The sequence below is a fragment of the Pomacea canaliculata genome, linkage group LG14 (assembly GCF_003073045.1).
Source record: "Pomacea canaliculata isolate SZHN2017 linkage group LG14, ASM307304v1, whole genome shotgun sequence".
Taxonomy (NCBI): domain Eukaryota; kingdom Metazoa; phylum Mollusca; class Gastropoda; order Architaenioglossa; family Ampullariidae; genus Pomacea; species Pomacea canaliculata.
The window spans coordinates 12237147-12256680 of record NC_037603.1 but is presented as its reverse complement, the minus strand read 5'-3'; the positions used below and the strand labels follow the sequence as shown (position 1 = coordinate 12256680).

The window sequence follows — 19534 nt, the reverse complement described above, 5'->3', positions numbered from 1 at the left end:
CAACTCAGGTCCATCTGTATGAACTGGCGATCACATCAATCCCATAACTGTCATTATCCGGGGAACCACGGTTACTTTGATTATCGCGAAATCCTCAAAAAGAAGCGCAAATACCATTTTTTTAAATAATTCAGGGTGGCGATATTGTTTATTGCGGGTAGCTTGTGAAAACTACCCACATCCACACCGTCTGTCTGATCGACACCAAAGCCAGCAGGTTGTTCGCTCCCGTCATGCCTCGGGTCTCATTGCGTCAGTTGTTATTTTGGGTTGACAGACACAGAGCATGTTGATTTTCCCTGTTCGAAGATGTTACCTGAGGCTCAAAATAAAAATTAAAACTGCGCAGACGAAATTACCACGTAGGCTGCCACGCCAGCAACGAGAGATGGTCGTCGTCATCCGAGACGGTGCGACAAATAAAAAAGTGTGAGGACTGACAGGGAGTGGGAAAGGATGGGAGGACAAGAGGGAGTAAAGGAAAAGGAGCACGCGAGCGATGTGAGTGGCAGCTTCACTGCAGACCTCGAAATGTCGGGCTCCCGTTGCCGAACATGAGCCGTCGAGGGACATCAAGAGTTGGTTGGTTGGCTGGCTTAGCACCTTTCACCTTGAGGTGATTTTGCACTGTAGTCCGGGGGAAAGGGGATGATGGAGGGGGTAGAGAGGAAACCAGAGTACCCGAAGAAAATCCCAAACGGCCCGACTGACATCAAGAGTACTAGTGTTTCACTATTTTGCTGCACGAAGGTCGCGCGTGAACAAGCTCGACTCAAATGAAGTGGTCGATCAAAAATTGACAATCACCCCACAGCTGGAAGAAATCAAGTGGTAGAAACCAACCTGAGCAAACACAGAGAGAGAGAGAAAGAAGCAATCAAAGGGTCAGGCAAAAAAAGCATGTTATATACGTGTGCTTGAAAGTATTAACACGGCATCGACATGTGATGGTTGGCCCGGTGTCTTCTGTTGACTAGTCGCACGTGCACACCGTACTTATCGTGCCCCCAGCCTTCAGCCTACGCTCAATAAATACTAGTACAGGTTCCGGTGACTGCAGTCACACCTGGAAGCCGGTCTGAGAAAGGTAAGTTGAAAGCTGTCCATACTGACATGAACCTGCACTCAGGCCGGTAGCTTGTGAATATTAGCACGCGCCTACACCTGACTCGCCTCTCGTGCGTGACGTCACGAGACAGGAAATACTCCTCCTCCTCCTCCTCCCTCGCCCTCCCCCCAACACACATGGGATGGGCAGGTGAGTAGGATAGGGACGAAAAAAAAAATCTTTCCAGACTGCAACAGGCGCATTGCGATGATGAAGCCAGACGCTCTCAACCTTCAACCGTTGCGTCAGTTGCGTGCCTTGCACAACTCGGCGATGGAGAGATCAGAGAGAGAGAGAGCAGAGAAATACTTGCCATTGCCAATGCTTCTTCTCGTCTCCTTCAAAGACTTCCCTACAGCTCGTCATTTACCCTCCGCCAATAACAGTGCACCCGTTAACACCTACCCTAATCGCTCACCAACTACAAGCCACACCAAACGAAACCTTAACACTAATCGAACAGCTTTTGCCAGTTGCAATAAGTAACCGAGGTGTTTTCAGGGTGGACTATTCGTGGATACAACACTGCTTGACGACGATGCTGCCACACCCGCAGTCTTGTTTGCCACCCGCTCTTTACAGGTGATGGTTATGATATTGAAGGGACGACAGTCGTTCGAAATTATTTCTATTTAAACAAAAATGGTCGTTGCTTTGTAAAAACAGAACGAGCGTACACATACACATACACAAAGTCCTTCTAAACACGCTCACAAATGAACATACATGCAAAGATGGACTGGAGTCCGAGAGCGAGACAATGGGAGAACATAGTCTGATTGTCTTGTACATCCCTGGGAACGTAGTCCAATCCCGGGGTGTTCTGTACGTCACCTCGGAAAGTAGTCTAGTCCCCGGGTGTCTTGTACATCACCTTGGTAGGTAGTCTAATCATTGGATGTTACTTTCATGAGACTACACGTGCTAATTTTCTGCTTAAGTCCTGATTTTTTTTTTTTTTCAATCCGAGGAGAAGAAGAAGAAAAGGTCTGGAAGCGTGACATGTATCTTTGAGCAGGAGTCACGTCACGTGATGTTATCAGAAAGTCTCGCACTGCTCGTGCTTGCAGAGATAGATAACTCATCAAATAAATCCTCCCCGGAATGCTCACCTTTCCCGTTTGGGCGTGTGGACCGTCGATAATTCATCCCGTTTTAACGCGGACACAGAGACAGGTAGGCAGACAAACACAGAGACTGGTAGACACCAGCAGGCAGATATGCAAATGCTAGGCATGCGACAAAAAAGGTTGACACCCAGGTACGTTGGCAGACAGACACACACGCAGGTAGACGAACAAAAAACAGGCAGAGGAACTTCCTCCATCTTGAAATATTTATGAGCTGTATTTGACCAGCTCTGTTTTAAGTAAGGCCACAAAGAACGGGCATCTGCGACGTATTTTAATGTCCGTTCATAAAACAGTTTTCGTGTTGATGAAAATGTATTTATGTCCCAGAGGGAGCTTGTTAGCCTTGTGAGAAAATTGCCAGGCCTGCTTGCGATGTGATGAAAACAAAAGCTCCGGTAATCGATTTATGCGCCGATCATCCGTCAGAGGACAGATAAAACTCTGGCGCATGCACAAGCGGCAAACCGTCAGAGATACGCACCGCAGGCGCCGATCCGCTCATCCATCTGCCATTGGGCGAGCCTACAAATTATGTCATGATGCGTGGCCGGCTACTGAACATGCTCGCACGCGCACGTACACACACACAGGCGGCATATGTGGAGGATGCCAACATGTTGCCTGGGCCTGCATGCAAAGCTCGGCAGCGGCCATTCAGTGTCTTGGGGTTGCAAGGTGGCGAGCGCGTGTTCAGAATGTCTGGCCATCGAAATGTCTTCCTCCGCAAACATCATGCAGTCTGCAGCTCGATCCCGTCGTCATGGAGACCGCGTCTTTCTGCGTCCAAGGCCACGGCCAGAACTTTGTTCGGTTCCTCGCAAACATGTCCGTCTGTGTGTGTGTGGGTGACAGTTCTCTCCACGATAGAAATACCGTAAAATGCACATAAACTGGTGATTCTTATTGACAAGACCACTGGCCAAACTATAATTAGTCGAAAAGTTAATACAAAAGAAAAGCAAAAAGAATGTTCTCGAGTGCCACTAGGAGTCGCTTTCTGAACCGTGCTTTACACAAGGCCTGAGGAAAAGTTTCAAAATTGTTGGCACGAGAAGAGGAGATCCACTACTGCTGCATGAAAGGTGAGATGAAAGTCAAAGGTCAGGGTTAGGCAATACGTCAATAGGTGAGAATGCGCACTTGCCGGCTCAGTCAGCCGAGCCAATCATCACTCCGCAGGTAGTTACTATAACAATAACCGACCGTGCGAGACGACTTCAAGCACCTGACTATTGTCTTCGCGCGTGACTGACTCCAGTCCTCAATGGACACACCGGCAGGCCAGGGTCAGAGTTGTGAAAGCTGCTGATGAGGCACCGACCCGTGAATGCTGTTTTTCAGCCGGCTGACAATGAAAGGCTTGAGCTGCTCATGGAATGCGTGGGACGATGGTTACGGGACAGACCTCACAGGTGTCTGCCACAGGGGTTCAAAAGAACAACTCTGGTGGGAAACCGGGTGTGCTATGATGGGCAAGCTGCCAACTCTGTGAAGACTATGGCCATCCGGCTATCTGATCGCGTGATGGATGATTGGGACACGAAACCCTCGAACCGACAAGGAATCACAATGGGCTGGAGTGGTGACACAGACGCGAGGTATATTTTGAGGAAGCTTCGTGCTTTTGAGCCCCAGTATCTTCGACGATATCGCTGGTTATGGTTTTCCTATCAACCCACACATGACAAGTATAAAAACTGAAAGACAAGTGTTGTGGCCACATAAAAAACCAACAAGAATGTCTCAGCAAAATAAGTAGTCTCTAAAAAAGAAATAACTGTCATGTCGAGATACAAAATAAGAATCAAGTAGGCTGGGGTGGAAATGGGGTTAAGCAAAGTTTCCTTTTTTGCGAAAATTGAACCCTACCAAACAAAAAATCTACAACAAAAACTCGCGACTAAATAAATGAAGTGCCTGCGGCTTGGCCATTACACCTGTCGGCTGCATACCTGCGATGTCAAGGCAAACTAACAGCTCGGCGAGGGCCTGCCTCCATTCCACACCGACTCTGTTCCGCGAAGCTACTGGCCTACCCCATCTCTTTTTGGCACTACTGTAAACTGGCTGTGGGTTTGGGTAGGATGGGTAGGATGGGTGCCGCTCGTTCACAAAAGCTCGGGGCAAACCTGGCAATTGCACGCATGGCTGATTGCGAAAACGAGCAGGCAACCCCTCCCCCTTCTCCACCATAACTACTGCCACCTCCCCTAAACGACTCTAGACGAACCTTTGAGCTTCCCTCCTCCACTCTGCCTCGCTGGGCTGCAGTCACTGCAACAAGAAAATAATTCTCTCTCACCCGTGACAGGATGAGGCAGCCATTTTGTGCCATACTGCCTGCACGGGGAGAGAAAGTGTTTGAACTACTACAGCATCCCTTTCCCTGCAGTTTCAAGTGTTAGCATATAGCATAGCATATAGCATAGTCCATCATTTGTGTTTGACATGCTGTAAAAGCGAAGCACGAACACAGTTTTTGATGTGTTCGTACAGGATAGCCCTTCACAGGGAGGAGGAGAAGGAGGAAATGGAATGGAAGGAAAACGTCTATTAATAGAATGCACCCGATATTTAGAGAAAAATGCGACACAAGGTGAGACCTACAATCAAAGATCGGAACATTCTGCGATCTGGGGACCAGGTGCACTTTTGTTAGGTAAAGTGCTAACCATCCCGGTAGACTGACAACACACATTTTCAAAATAATACTTATCTTCATTATTGTCTTAAAATAAGCGTGAACTAAAAGCAACAGCAAAATGTGCTTCCCTGTGAAAAAAGTGAAGCAGGTGCCTGACACCAGAAGTGAGTGACTAAAGAAAATAAAGTGCCTCAGCAACAACATACTCCTGTGCAGGCCAACACCTGCGTGTTGTTCACATCCTCACCGTTTGTTGTGGTCACGTGCAATGTGAACTACAGCTTGTGTGAGAAGTTCACAGCATGTGATTATGCTGTACTCAAAACTCAACCTCTAAGAACAACGATCGTAACTGTAAATCGTAAAGTTTACACAGTTTGAGTCATTGAAGTGCTAGAGTAAAGTGCCGAAAAGAGAACCATAATAAAAATATTTCACATCAAAAGATAAGTTAGCGAGCTGGCACTGGCTCTTTTGTGATACCCTTATAATGGTTCTCTTTTCGACACTTTAGCACTTCAATTAAGTTTGTTTGTTTTTTTGTTTTGTTTTTGTGTTGTTGTTTTTTGGTTGTTGTTGTTGGTTGTTTATACTTTTTTAGCCAATATTTTTCAAAGGTCTAGATCCTAGTAATCTCGTGACACTATATTGTTTTTATCCCACAATTGTTGTCGGTTCTTCGCCAAGTCAGTCGCCTGTTTGCCATCATACCCCAATGTCGCTGATTTACCACTGGCAATGGATATAGATATATACATGTGTAGATATTCAGTTCAGGTCTTATCGAGAATTATTGATTATTGCCGAGACAAAACATGGCTGTCCCCACACCAGTGTATCATTTCGTTGGGTGGTGAATACGGTTCCGCTAACCCTGATCTCGGATGAATGCCCTCACAGACAGAAAAATGTTGGTTTTATCGGCTGAGGGCAGCCAGGTACACAGGCTACACCGCACACCTGTGCACATTAGCACCTCTCTCTCATATACTCTAATCGCACCCCATAATATTTAGCAGCGCGGAGTAGCTACACGTGATGCACGAGGACAAGTTGGTCGAGGACAGGTCACGTGGGGCGCCTTTACTGACGCTCTGTGACACAGCCAATCACGTGGTCTCGCTGATGTTCTGCACAGAATTTATGTTTTCGTCCATTGCCAGTGAAAACGATTTAACTAATGCGAATAATTTCTTTTTTTTTTTAATCTCGAGTGATGACCACAAGAAACTAAATCCCAAAGCCCCACCTCGTCAGTCTGCGAGATGAAGTACCAAACAGAAGTTTTGGCCACACACAAAAACAGAAGCCATGCAAAGACATGAGTAACCCTAGAGATCGTCTGCTCCCACGATCCCACCACGACCACACCATGGACAGGCCGCACTGGCGCCGTGGTGTAGACTGGCTTCCGTTCCCAGATGAGAATGACGATATTTGAAAGCCTGTACCTCGTGAACGGATTCTGGCGGCTTAATGCCTTGTAATGAACTTCACTCGCCCATTAGGGCAAAAAATAAGTGCACTGGACCTGGCGCCGAATCAACAATAAAAAAAAGTCCCACAAGTTCAAAGAGCACAAACAGTTCATCCAGTGCTCTGCAGGACTTTAAATAACAACAGGATATTCTCTGCAACGTATTCTGTTTTAATTCACCTGTCATCGAAGCATGATTAAAAAATAAAATTGTAAATCTCACGCGCGTTTTTACAGCGAGAAGAAGCTCGCACGCGCTTAGAATGTCAGCTTAACGCTAACCATGAGAACAAACTCAATCAGCTATTTCTTTCGCAGGCCTCCATGAAGCCAGCCACAACTCCGGAATGACTTGGCTAACAAGAAATACAACCACCTCAAGGGGCTTGAGGGGCCACAACCTTCTTCCGGTCCTTGCACCCATGCTACCCATCCCCCGCGATTTCCTTTCACTAGACGTGTTTTGTGAGGAAGTGATGAATCCACACTCCCCACTCCACCCGCCACCCCTAACTCCCCAACCAATAATATGGCAAAATCACGACAAAGCCAGCGAGATCGAGAAGCTTCTGTCAGCACCGAACCCAGGACAGACAAAGTTGACCACCTTTAACGACGAATGAGAGGGAGGCCACTCCAAACACCCATTGCCGGCATCGATCCCACGTGCCTCGCGTTCTTGTGCTGCGCAGTTGGCTTCTGACAGCCGGAGGATCGGTACTCGCGGGGCGGGACACTGTCGGGTCGTTCAGGCTGATTCTTCCATGAGCGGGATTTGCTGGCGGAATGTCGGAAGACCACGGGAAGGAGTTGGGAAGGTTTGACTGTCAATGATCTAAAAAAAATCAAGGGACACAGACCCTGTCTGGCTCGGCTGGAAGCCGACTTCTGAATGACCTGCCACTCAATTAGTGTTGCAGGCTTTTTGATTTCTTGAATAGTAAGACAGCTGTTGTGGCTTCAGCAAGTTCTGGTACACCTGCTGCACAATTGAGCAGTTTTATATGTGTACATCTTCATCGCAGAATTGAAATTTCATCTGATACTCATTAACTCACGATCATTTCTCATGACCAGACCCTTTCAATCGCAATTTTTTTTAAAAAAGCTCGAATATTTATTTGATTGTGTGTGACGCTCTTCTTATATATCGTCCTAATGGGGAAAATATCTTTGAGAGTATAATTAGGTCTGGTATGACCATCAAGCAAACATTCGTCAAATGTGGTCACATATTGGACAAAGTCTATCAGGTTAAGAAGGTGTGTTTAGTTTCGCTGTGTGTTAATGCCCCTGACAACTCACAGAATAGTTTCCACTCCATGCAGGTGTCACTGTTTGTAGCTGACTACAGCTCATCCTATCATACTCAACTTCATCCTCTTATCTTTTACCCACTCACAGAGCGACCATTTCACCCTCCCCCATGACTACCACCATCACCAGCATCAACCCCTCACCCCCATAAAAAAAATCCAAGTTGTTTTCACAGGAGGAAATGAATGTAAGATCTGCTAAGGGAAGCAAGAAACGGAAAGGACGGGTGGAGGAATGTGACCTGACGCGAACAACGCGATTAGACAAGAGCCCTCGAAGTTATCTCCCGTGCGGAAACTTTACGGGACATCAATTACAGGAAGACATAAGGACACAGTAAACGACCGCGCACAACATGTCAGAAAAGAATGACATTTTTGTTGGTCTCTTGCTTTGCTTGGCTTCTTAACACGGAGAGTGTGCTCTCACACAAAACAGCTTTCACTGCAGGCCGCGGAGTGGCGTCCCTTGGGACAACGGGTAGGCACATTGAAAGTAATTATAAAAATGGCGCCTGCTGCTAATGGCCTTTCCCTTTTCAATTTTTAATTTGTAATTTTAACGGGAGAAATAGTGAGCAGTTTGTCGCGAAAGCGGATGAAAATTTGAAAACTCAAAGCTTCTACCTATTATTATATTAACAAAGCTAACTGTAGGCCATACGAGAATACAAAACAACAGTGAACACTCATCAGTCGTTAGCGAAATGCAGGAAGGTTGAACATTTAACCAGTACACATAAACATTCAGCCTAAACTAGTTAGCATGCACACGATACTCCTGATCCAACATGGCGGCAAGGAGAGGTGTGAACATAAGGAAAAAAGACACAGATGTTTATGATGCTCTGTTTAGACAGTGACAAAAGTTTTATTAGTGACAGGCAGTGCTTGTAACGACCCTAAGCATACATTTTTAATAGAACTTCTTCCGGCCATCTTTCTGGTCTTCAAATACTGAGAAATGTGCAAGAAGTTTTCGGTAGTTTTTGTTTTCTTTTAACTGCCTCAGGGAGAAGAAAAGAGGGTTTATTTTTAGGATGAACGGACGGGAAAAATACTTTGAGACATTTGGAAACTATCATGATTTATACTCAGTTTGAGTTGGACATTGTAAGAAACCGATTTTTTTCTTCTCTTCTTCTTTTGTCTCTCTCTCTCTCACACAGAAATGTGCTCGCACACAGAAAACTGATTGTTTCAACGAAAAGATCACGATGATGAACCATCTTCGACATATCCGACAGAAATGTCTGATACTGAAGTGGCTCTCTAAGATATCTCCGACATCTATACTGTTGCTTGCTTTGTCGGGAAGATGCTTCCACCTACAGGTGATTTCACTATATAAATGAGGGAAGGGAGGGACCAGAGTACCAAAAGAACCACCCCCACTCCCGTCGGCAAAAAAGTGTTAGTGCGTCCCGAGACGAGATCCTAACCGAGGGCCTGTGAGTGCTGACAAGCGAGTCTCTATCAGCAACTACACCACCAGGCGGCCTCATGTGTAACAGTTCGGGGGTTGGGGGGCAGACAGCGAGAGAATGAATTGGTCATCGACCTCCGTCGAGGAAAGGTAATATACTTGCACACTCTCTTCGCTGCTTGGCTGAGCTGTTCACATCTTGTATCCTTTTGTACACCTCGGTTTTCTGAGGCGTTTGTGTCCCCTGGCGGAAGTGGGCGGGGGTGGGATCTGGGGGGTTTGGAATGCGAGAGGGGAGAGGTGGGGGTTGTGTGTGTGTGTGAGAAAAGTAGGTCAGGGCCTGGAGGAGAGATGGAATGTGAACCGTTGGGCTGTGGAAAGGCGAGCACGACTGTGACAGGCTGCCAAGGGAGCAGTACAGCGTTCATGGCTGCAACAGCAGTAAGTCAGCAGCACCAGCAGTCCAGTATGTCTGTGGTGTCAGCACCAGTCGCTTGCCCAGCAGGTCAGCATGTTTCTCCTGATGTCAGCACCAGTCCAGTGTGTTTGTCCTGATGTCAGCATGTGTGTGATACAAACACCACGCGATGACCCGCTGTTGCCCCAGCCAAAGATAGCCAGCGACTGCCTCCCTAATCCACGGGGTGAAGGGAAGGTAACTCGGCCCTATTTCAGTGGGGACAATCGACTGTCCGAAGATCAGGAATGTGTCCACTTACCCTGTCATAAAAAAAATTGTCTGGATCCCGCAGGTGAAGCCAGCACTCTGAGACGTTGACGCAGAGATGAAAGAAGGGTTTCTAGTTTGAAAGAGGAGTATGACTGGACTCTGTCGTATTTAATCAAATTTGGGGTCAGACCAAAATAGACATGATGCAAACCTACGGGCATCGGGTATCCCACACGACGTCAGCTGAGGGCCGTGGACACACAATACCTGCCAGGTAGTCGGCGAGAACAAAAGCCAGGGCAGCTGGAGACGAGCCTAGACACGACCTCTCGGGGACTTTGGGAGCAAAGGTCACATCTGCGGTTAGTAATACAACCGGGTGACGACGATGAATGTACCTTCACAGACATGGCAACAACGGATATCAACGATGTCTTTATCCTCAGTATTTTAATAATTTTCCATGACTAGGCCTGGAATTTTCTTGTCTCCCCAGTGGAACTGGCAAATGTATTAGCGAACTTTCGCGTTAATAAGGGACAGAAGGATAAGATTTGAAACGAGAATGGCGCAAGGTCTGGGAGCTGCAGACAGCAGGTGAAGAGATCACACGAGCACTTGAGCATGAGCATGATGATGAGCTTAGTACTAGATGGAGAGTGGTACGTGCACAAAACACAAAAAAATGTGACTTCCGGGAAAAGGGAGCGGGGTAAGGGTGATAAGCAACCTCACCGTAATTTTTCTAAGATGCAGATACACCTTCCAAGTACAAACGAGTGCGATTAATTCTGAGCATCTGGCATCTGTACTTCTCACTCAAGCCTTTTGCAGAAATGTGATAGGTTTCATCACGGTACCGACATGTTATTTAAGTGGATCATCTTCTCTTAGACATGACTCTATTCTTTCTCTATGTTACTACACTTTGTTTTTTTCTGTGTGTGAGAGAGAGAGATACTCCATTCCTAGAGTATTAATTTTCAACCCACGACATTTATATACGACCGCCGATTGAAATTCGACCTCGTTTTGATTTTTACTCAAAGCTAACGAAAGCTATTAATACACAAATCAGTTTGCGAAACTAATTACATAGCCTCTACCAGACCACGTATTTCTGCCCGTAAACCTTTCAGATACAAAAACTGGTCATCAGTTATCTGGAGCAAAATGGTCTTTTGATTGGTGAAACGTCACTGACCTCACGAGGGCACCACATTGTACACCAACATCAAAAGACCAGAGAAAACCAAGAACCTCCCCCCCACACACACACCACCACCACCACCACCACCACACTTCCTTAAACCTCTCCCCCCGGTCATCAGTGTGACATGCTCGCGCCGCACGCGTCACCAACCCCGACATGTTGGAGCAAGCGCCACCAGCCCCGCCATACTTAAATCACACGTCACCGCCATCCCCGACCTCTGTGCGTCACTTCTCTCAACGATATTAACTCTGATGATGAAAGCGACGATTCCGACACCGCTGCTTTAGATCACGGTGGATTCGACGAAGAGGAAAAGAGATCTGACGGCGAGAGAAAAGTTTCTTTTTGAATAAATCCATCAGCATCAGCGTCGCGTTTCTCGCCGAGGCTTGCCGAGTCCCAGAGACACCTATAAAACTGCCAGCGGGGCGTTCATAACTCGCCATGTGCCAACACAGCAACTACAACACTCACTGCGAGGCTGCAGCAGTCCTGCAGGCAGCCCCAGTCTGTGGCAAGAACAACTCGATACAACTGTGTTCGCCAGCGTGGTGTGAACATCCTCAAGCTGCTGAGGCGGTGTGTAAAATTTCACATCTTCGGGGAGGCTTCAGCCGCGCTCCACATCCCCAGGGTGGCGAGCGTTTCTAGTTTTAATTCAACAACGAGGGTAATAGTCTTCACGCTTGGAAACTTCCAGAAAGGCGTTTTATGTCAGCCCATTAAATGCTGGTCTTTATGAGAACCTGTCCGTGTACGTGAGAGCGCTCGCTCTCGCCTAACTTAGGATAGATGGCGAAAAAGGTGCAAGCTCAGCATTTATACGCCCCTTGGAGGTTGGATGGGGGAGGGGAAGACGGGCGAGATAAGGAAAGAAACAACAAAGATGAACTTTACTGCTTCGGCTAACGGCCCTTCAAAAAAAAGCTTAAAAGATGTTATATTTTGCAAGCAGAAAAACTGCTGAAATAATAGACATCAAATTATTACATAAACAAGATAAATGTTAACAAGATGAGAGAAAAAACTTGGAAGAAAAACCAGAATGAAAAGGTCTTTAGCCTCATCTGACGAGTCCAGACTGAGATAGTCTGAGATATAGAGACAAACCAAGGCTCAAATCACAATCATTCAGCAAAGCTCAAGAGAGCCAAAGGGTGAGACAGGGCTATGCCTCAAGCGACTTGTTTTTGTGCAAATGGCATTAATAAGAGGATATTAAATATTAAAGAGGAGATTAATTTCTTTCATCCAACAAATGAAGTGGTGACCTCTTTTATAACCCTGATGTCTCGTTTTATATCAGGAAAATAGATACAGATGTCTCTGGTTTGATATTAAATTATGTATTCAGACTTCATTTAAACACTGCTAATACAGGAATGTGTGTGTGTGTCAGAGAAAGAGAGAGTTGTCTGTACCTGCTAGATAGAGACAAACATAATGACAGAAGCCAAAAAGTCAGTCGTTCAGCTGTCTAGCTCCCGTTGGTGCTTACACAATCAATTATAATCTAATTTCGAAATGAAGACAGACAGGTGTGGAGGAAGATTCAATGAAGCGGACATCAGCATCCGAAGGGTCATGTCCTCCAGAAGACCTCCACGGGGTGTCCCTACCTGCCACCAACCGATCGATTGACCTTAACAGGTTGAAGGACAGACAAGTGCAGGTGACTAGCTACTCACCTTGATACTTGGCCAGGGTGTTGGTGATGTGCTTCTTCAGCGCGTGGTTGCGTGACCTCAAGTTTTCCTTCAGTTTCTTCTCTGCCGCCTCCCCGAACTTTTGTTCCGTGTGAGCCGTGCAGCACGACAGGTGCAACTCGCTTGACTGTCGCCGGCATATAGACGACTCGGGTTCTGCCAGATACACAAGACAGATTCCATGAGAAACAACCATACAGCAAACACTCATATGACAAACCATAAGATATTTTCTTCTAAGACACCATAAGTTATTGTGTTGTGGCAAGCAACAGTCAAGTCTTAACATACCGATACCCGCAAGTTGCTGTAGGGACTGTACTCAGGAATTCATTTTTAATAAGTTTAACAGCTGATTAAGACATAATTGTTCATTTCCCCAATGATAGCAGCTTCTTGCTTTGTATGACAGATAAACCGTCATTAAGAGAAGAACGAAGTCCCTGGTCCACAGAAGCAAGTGAGATGCAGGCAGACAGGAAGGGGAGTAAGAAAAAGCGACAAAGAAGTGAGAAATAATTTTAACTGAGTTGTTTTGTTTTTTTTTTCTCCATACAGCAAGACAGGCCCACGAAACATTACCCCTCGACAGATCATGGCAGCTCGCAAAGACCCGCAGACAGACCCACTCGTCTCACACATCACATCTCGACACACTAACCATCAGACATCACACCTGTTCTCACACATCAAGTCGACGGCAAGCTCCATGTCAACCAACCACGAAAGAGGTGAGTGGCTGACTTTTCTGCACCGCAGTCACTTCGACCATATCTTCAGGCTGCATCCAGTATTCATGAGAGACCACGTGACAAGGTGTGCAGATCTCTGTCAGTGGTGAAGTGCTAGCCAAGTAGCAGGAGAGGAGGTAAAGCACGTGCGCATGTCAATGTCGTCCACGCCCCGACAGGTGCTGCGCATCAGGAGCCGGCCTCAGCCACAGCATCACAGGAAGTGACATCACAAACGGTGTCCAAACCACCCGGTATACACACAGCGTCGTCTTCCGGGTTAACGAGGACAAGTATGGAATCTCACTCTCGCCACTTTTTGTATAATCACAGCACAACACCTCAAATTTCCATTCCCTAACAACCATTCTCAAACAGAAATGATTTAAAACTCAAAACATGGCTGCAAAGTTAACCAGAAGGTGTTGAACTTGCGCGTGAACGTTTTCATAACAATAATTGTAAGACTTATTTGCACAGCGCATAGTCACACCCATAGAGGAACATCCTCTCGGCACAAGACAAGTAGGAGAGATGGATAGACTATGAAGTACGGAAAGACAAACAACTTGTAGACAAGTAATAAAAGACAAACACAGAAGACACAAAGAAAAATCAGGAAACAAACAGCAAGGAAGGAAAGTGTCATGAATCTGCAGAGGAAGAGCAGGCGGATTAGTCAACTGACTATAATCACAACTATTGACAACTATGCTCTGGTGTGAGGAAAAATGCTTGTGAAACAAATGTTTTCAGTGCGCCTTTAAAGGATTGAATGGTGGGTTCGTCTCAAAAAACAACCGATGCACTGACCAGGTCTAACAACCGTGAAAAGAATTCTCCTGCTGCTTAAAAAAATGCGCATTTCTTGAAACTTACATGACAAGAGTTAATTCACCTGGGCAGCTCTCTCAAGCTACTTCAAGCGGAGAGACCAGAGGAGATCGAAACCAATGAATAGTAGAAGAGATGGTGTAGGCTAGGCAGGGTACACGTATGTAGAGAGGTCGGAAGAACAGGTATAGTATAGCAACCTTCACCTTGAGAGGTGAGACAGGTAAGCACATTCTCAGGAAAATAAGCTTCCCTAAACCGAAAGGCTGTGCTATTTAAACAAACAGCTGCCCACGAGGTTGAGAACAATCTCTTCTTTCGTCTGCTTCTCAGGGGAGCAACCGGCTGAATTTCTGGCGGGTTTTGTTGTTTTTGTTTTGAGCACCTGTTGTTAAACAGCATTTTTATAAGGTGACACCCACCCCATCGTATCTTAGCGGTAGAGTATGGTGTTTGAAAATGCAGTGTTATGGTTAACAGCGACTACAGTAATGAATTAATAAGAATAATAGGAAAACACTCGAGTTTATTTTTCCTATCAAAACTACTTAGTGCCACACCATTCTCTTCAAACAATGAAAGCCCGTTATCACAATAGCGCAACATTTTCGTAACACGAGTTCCCACCCATCCACCCAAGACCAACGTGGTTATTGCTGGTCTGACCTCCCCTTCTAGCCCCTGCAAATGGTCTATTGACCCCACCCGAGCAGGCCAATGATGAAAACCATGTTTCGTCACGACACGTGCAGCTCCTGGTGGCCAACACCCGCCATTGCCCTGCTCCTGGACATCCGCCCGTGATGTGTGGGCTTAGCATGGCAATCACAACTGGGGCACACAATCTCACTCCATAACATTATTCTAAAAATAAGGCTAAAAGGGAGGTGATGAACTCTGACTGTTAGAAAGAATGAGAAAGTAATATGATGGTAGGACGCACTCGGGAAATGAGGAAACAAGACAGAAGAATGTTGACTGGGGCTCAGGAGATAGATGGCACTGGTGCGTATTGGTCTTTCATCGCCGTCATCATCCTTCTCGTTACTGAGTGAGATGGTTGACATTCCACCATCACAAGTAATTTCCGCAATCACATTACTATAATTCACATACGTGCTGATGGCAACAGGTGACACACATCATTCATCACTATAACATCTCACGAAAACGCCAGTGTTACTGGATACACCGTGCGACTGTGAGGTTCACCTCATCATCTTTACATGCGACAGTCATCAGCTCGACAGGCAGAAAAGTTCCGATCAGACAGACAAACAACCGAAAACCGTTAAACACACACAGCCAGATAGGCACGCATCATCATTATCACGTGAGCGCGCGCTAGGTGAAGACCAGGCCCGAGTCCTCCATTATTTTCACAGCTGTGACCAAGCGCCCACCTTGTCAATCATACCTGTTTGCAACACATTTCTCAACATCGACACCACATTCTACCCCATCCCCCTTCTCTCTACACGGCTCACACCTGTGTTGTGTCGATGTCAGCAGTCAAGCAAAGGACATGTCGCGCTTCGGTTGCCCACCTGAAAAACACACCTCGTCCGTAAACATAACTCCTAACAACCTTTCCCATAATGCTAGTCCTTTGTGAGTGTGAGTGTGTGCTTTACAAATTTTGCATTTATTAATATAAAAGAGGGGGGAAGACAAGAGAAAGGGGAGGTAGCTGACAGTGCAAGACACACTGTCACTGGCTGCCAGACCAGGCGTGACGAGGCTCACAGGACTGTAGTTACAGCCTGTGGAATGTCATTCACAAGCCCTGACAGCCTACTCGCCATATCACAGACCTGCCACCAACTGTCACCTGTCTCGCCTGTCATCTCCTCCCTCGCGTCTGATGAATTCCGAGGCACGAGCCCCTAACGGCCACACCTAGCATGTAAGGCATTTTCGGGTGCGACTGTCTTCAACTGCATTCACACTTTATTTTCCGTGAATCGATTTTCGATTAGTCACCTGACATGCAGAAAGCTCATTTACCATTTCACTTTGCTTATAGCAATAGCTAAAGACAGCATGAAGCGTGAAAAGTGAAGACTTTATGTACAGATGTAAAGAATTTTCAAATATATCTTTTGTTTCATAATAAAATACAGAAGACTAACCCCACTGAGCCAACATGTAAATTCAGCAACAAAAACTGCGATTAACATATCAACATATGTTGTCTGGAGGACTAAAGTATGATCCGTACCATTTTCTCAGGAAGGATAAACTAACAAACCAATATAACTTGACTGAAAGACTGAAGTCAATTAAACTAAACCAAGATTTCTATCATTTTATCTGGAAAACACAAATTTACGATAACAGCCTTCATCGCATGCTTGTCATCAGGTTAAAGCTAAAAAATTTATTTCAATAATCAACTTTATTTTTATACAGAAAAAAAGGAAAATGAAGTAAACATATATGCATGTGTAGATGTGCACGTGAATACTGGCGCGTGCACACACACACACAGGGGCATGATTGTGTACAACCGCACAGGTAAAAGTACAGCTAGTACTTCAGGGTATCCTAGACACTGGACTCCCACGAAGCCGTGTGTACAAATGTAGCCTTGACCCCGCCTAGCAGGTGAGGCAAGAAGTACCTGAGATCGAGTATCACAACAAGGTGCATGTGGCCTACGGCTGTTTAGGAAAACTTTCAGGTCCGTCACGTGACATGCTGTCTGAATACCGTTCGCGCGATTTGATCTGGGTCACGTGGGCAAGGTAAACACCTGCACACAGGTAACACCTGCACACTCCCCTGATATTTCGTTACAGTGCAACTCCGCCGTAAAAGGTCTTCGCGGAATGAACAAAATACAGAAACATCTGCAAAAGAAAAAAAAAATCTCATGTTTTAAGAAAAGATACTTCCACCTTTGAAAGAACGCGTGGCTGTGTACATTTTCACTGTGGCACACAGACTAGTGAAAAGAGAGAAAGAAAAGGCCGCGCCATGGTGCGTGCTGATTGCACGAGAGAAACCCGCACACACATTCTTCTCAACGCGAGCAAACAAGTATTTACAAGGTGCAGGGCACAGTAAGTAAAGGGCAGGACCAATCTCCACACATAATGATGTCCCTTATGTTTACTCTTTACACAATATTTAACTGGTACAATGCCGACGCTGCAGACAGAACAAACTAAGAGAGGGAGAGGAAGGATAAAGAAAAAAAAACATCCCCAAACCACTCGCAATGTTTTTTGGGTGCGAGGGCTCTTATGAACCGATTTTGCGCTTCCAAGACGGATGATAGCAAAAAGTCTGGCGGCTTTATGGTCTTCCTCCGTATTGGCTGTGAATACAAATACTTAATCTGCACAGACGAGGTTTCCCACGCTGCAACAGTCGCACTTCCGGCGAGTAACGTCTCCTTCCAGTACATCAAGACTTCCTCCATCCTAACTTTATCGCTATCCAGATGGTGTCGTCAACATCCACCTGACCTGTCGTCAACAGATGGTATCATCTTATCTCTCGTTGTCCATTCTCAGCTCCCCTTCTCACACACCAGTCGCTCTGATGCTCGTGTCTTCAGTTATGTCTGAATAATAGATGCACGGCAGCTCCAATGCTGCACAGCAAGCAGCCATGTGTCGGACAGACCAGCCATGTCCAAGGAAAGCATCTGTGGCGATGTCTTCAAGACCAAAGCACTTAAGTCAATGAAAACTTGCTATGGCATCCCTCTAAAGCCACAAATGTACAATCGTCACACTTTCCCGCTAAACCAATGAGCACTGAAGAGAACACATATGCTACGCTATCTATAGGTTTGCCACCCTCTTCCACCGCAAGAAGTTTTTATTATTTTACACACAAGCCAAACATTAAATATACATAATGAGAGGGAGAGACGCACATGCAAAGCGAGAGAGAGAGACATCCAGACTTCAAAGGACTTCTTTCATGTTTTTTCCCCGTATGAATTAACGGATACTTATCTTTTTCTTACTTTTCCTAGTCATGTTTTCGATTATGATAAATCATTATACGAGCTAGCGTTTGTACCAAATATTTATATTTTACTAAACTCCCGAATTCCATTCCCAGAAATTTTATGATTATTGTTATGACTGACAGGCGTGTAGCATCATCGCACGATGACACGCATTGTCATCACATTGCCAGTGTTATTCCCGCATTGTGACATGGCATTGTGAAACAGTTAGTGATGCTCTCATGATGTCCTTCACTTCTGTCTCCACTCGAGGTCGACTAACTGATGTCTACAAGAGTCCAGAAGATCGACTCGTTTCTGAACAAACGGTCGGTGTTTTCCTTGCTCGCAAATACGATTTCGACGACAGGACAGAAAATGACTTCTTCCTCGAGTGGTGGGAAAGAGAGGTGACTGGCCATGAGAGGAGGGGAAGAGGGGGTTGCTGGCTGAGGGAAGGAAAAGCTAGGTCAATGCCTGTGGGAGAAGAGAAAACGTGAGGTCACGTCTGGCTGTGAGGTGGGGGGGAAAGGAGGGTTCACTGGGAGGTCAGAGAAAGTGGTAAAAACCTGCGAAGTCACCCACACCCCACCCTGGAAGTTACAAGCCCGGAAAGTTGCAAGATGCTTTTATCCCCGTTAGGATGTATGATTATCAATTCATGTATACCAGGGCTGCTAAAGTTTAATTCCCGTCAGACAATCGGGCTTTTATGAAAAAAAAAAAAGTTAAATACTAAATTTCCGCCTGATAATTCAAAATTAAATTTGCATGTGCATCCAATGATCTTAAACTTCCTGAGATGCAAAGAGAATTCTCCCAGCGGGATGAAGCGCGATTGCGTTATATCTCGCGTTGTTTACAACACGACCCAGCCCTTGAACTATTTTAATGAGCATTATTCACAGCATCACACAGCCTTTGTGTTATTAATGAGCATTATTCACACCACCACGCAGACAATTTGATGAACAAATCAATTCCAGAAAGGGCGTTGACCTTCGTGCACACTCTGCATACTTGTGCTACTTTCCTGCGCACGGCAGCGCACCGCCGGGTACCACCGACCACAGGTAAACAACCCTGTGACAGCGAGACAGCAAATTACAGTGATAAGCACGAGTGAAGTCCTGGAAAAAAAAAAACCCAGCTCGGTACTCTCACCAAAGCCTGCGCTGTGGCCACGCCATGATAAATGCAATACGTATGATGCAGCAGGAGGCACGCGGCGCACGGCAAGGTCGTGCACTGACTGTACCCGTGGTGCACCGCGCGCGCTGCTTGTACGCGTCACGTCAGCCCCCTA

At 46.1% G+C, this 19534-nt stretch overlaps 1 protein-coding gene across 1 annotated transcript in view; it reads right to left on the bottom strand.

Moving 5' to 3' along the window:
* Positions 1-19534, bottom strand: part of LOC112555620 (glypican-5-like) — a 76014-nt gene that overhangs the window by 39918 nt on the left and 16562 nt on the right. Inside the window, exon 2 of the mRNA XM_025224050.1 lies at positions 12679-12852. Coding sequence (XP_025079835.1) covers positions 12679-12852 — 174 coding nt within the window. The remainder of the gene's footprint in view (positions 1-12678; positions 12853-19534) is intronic.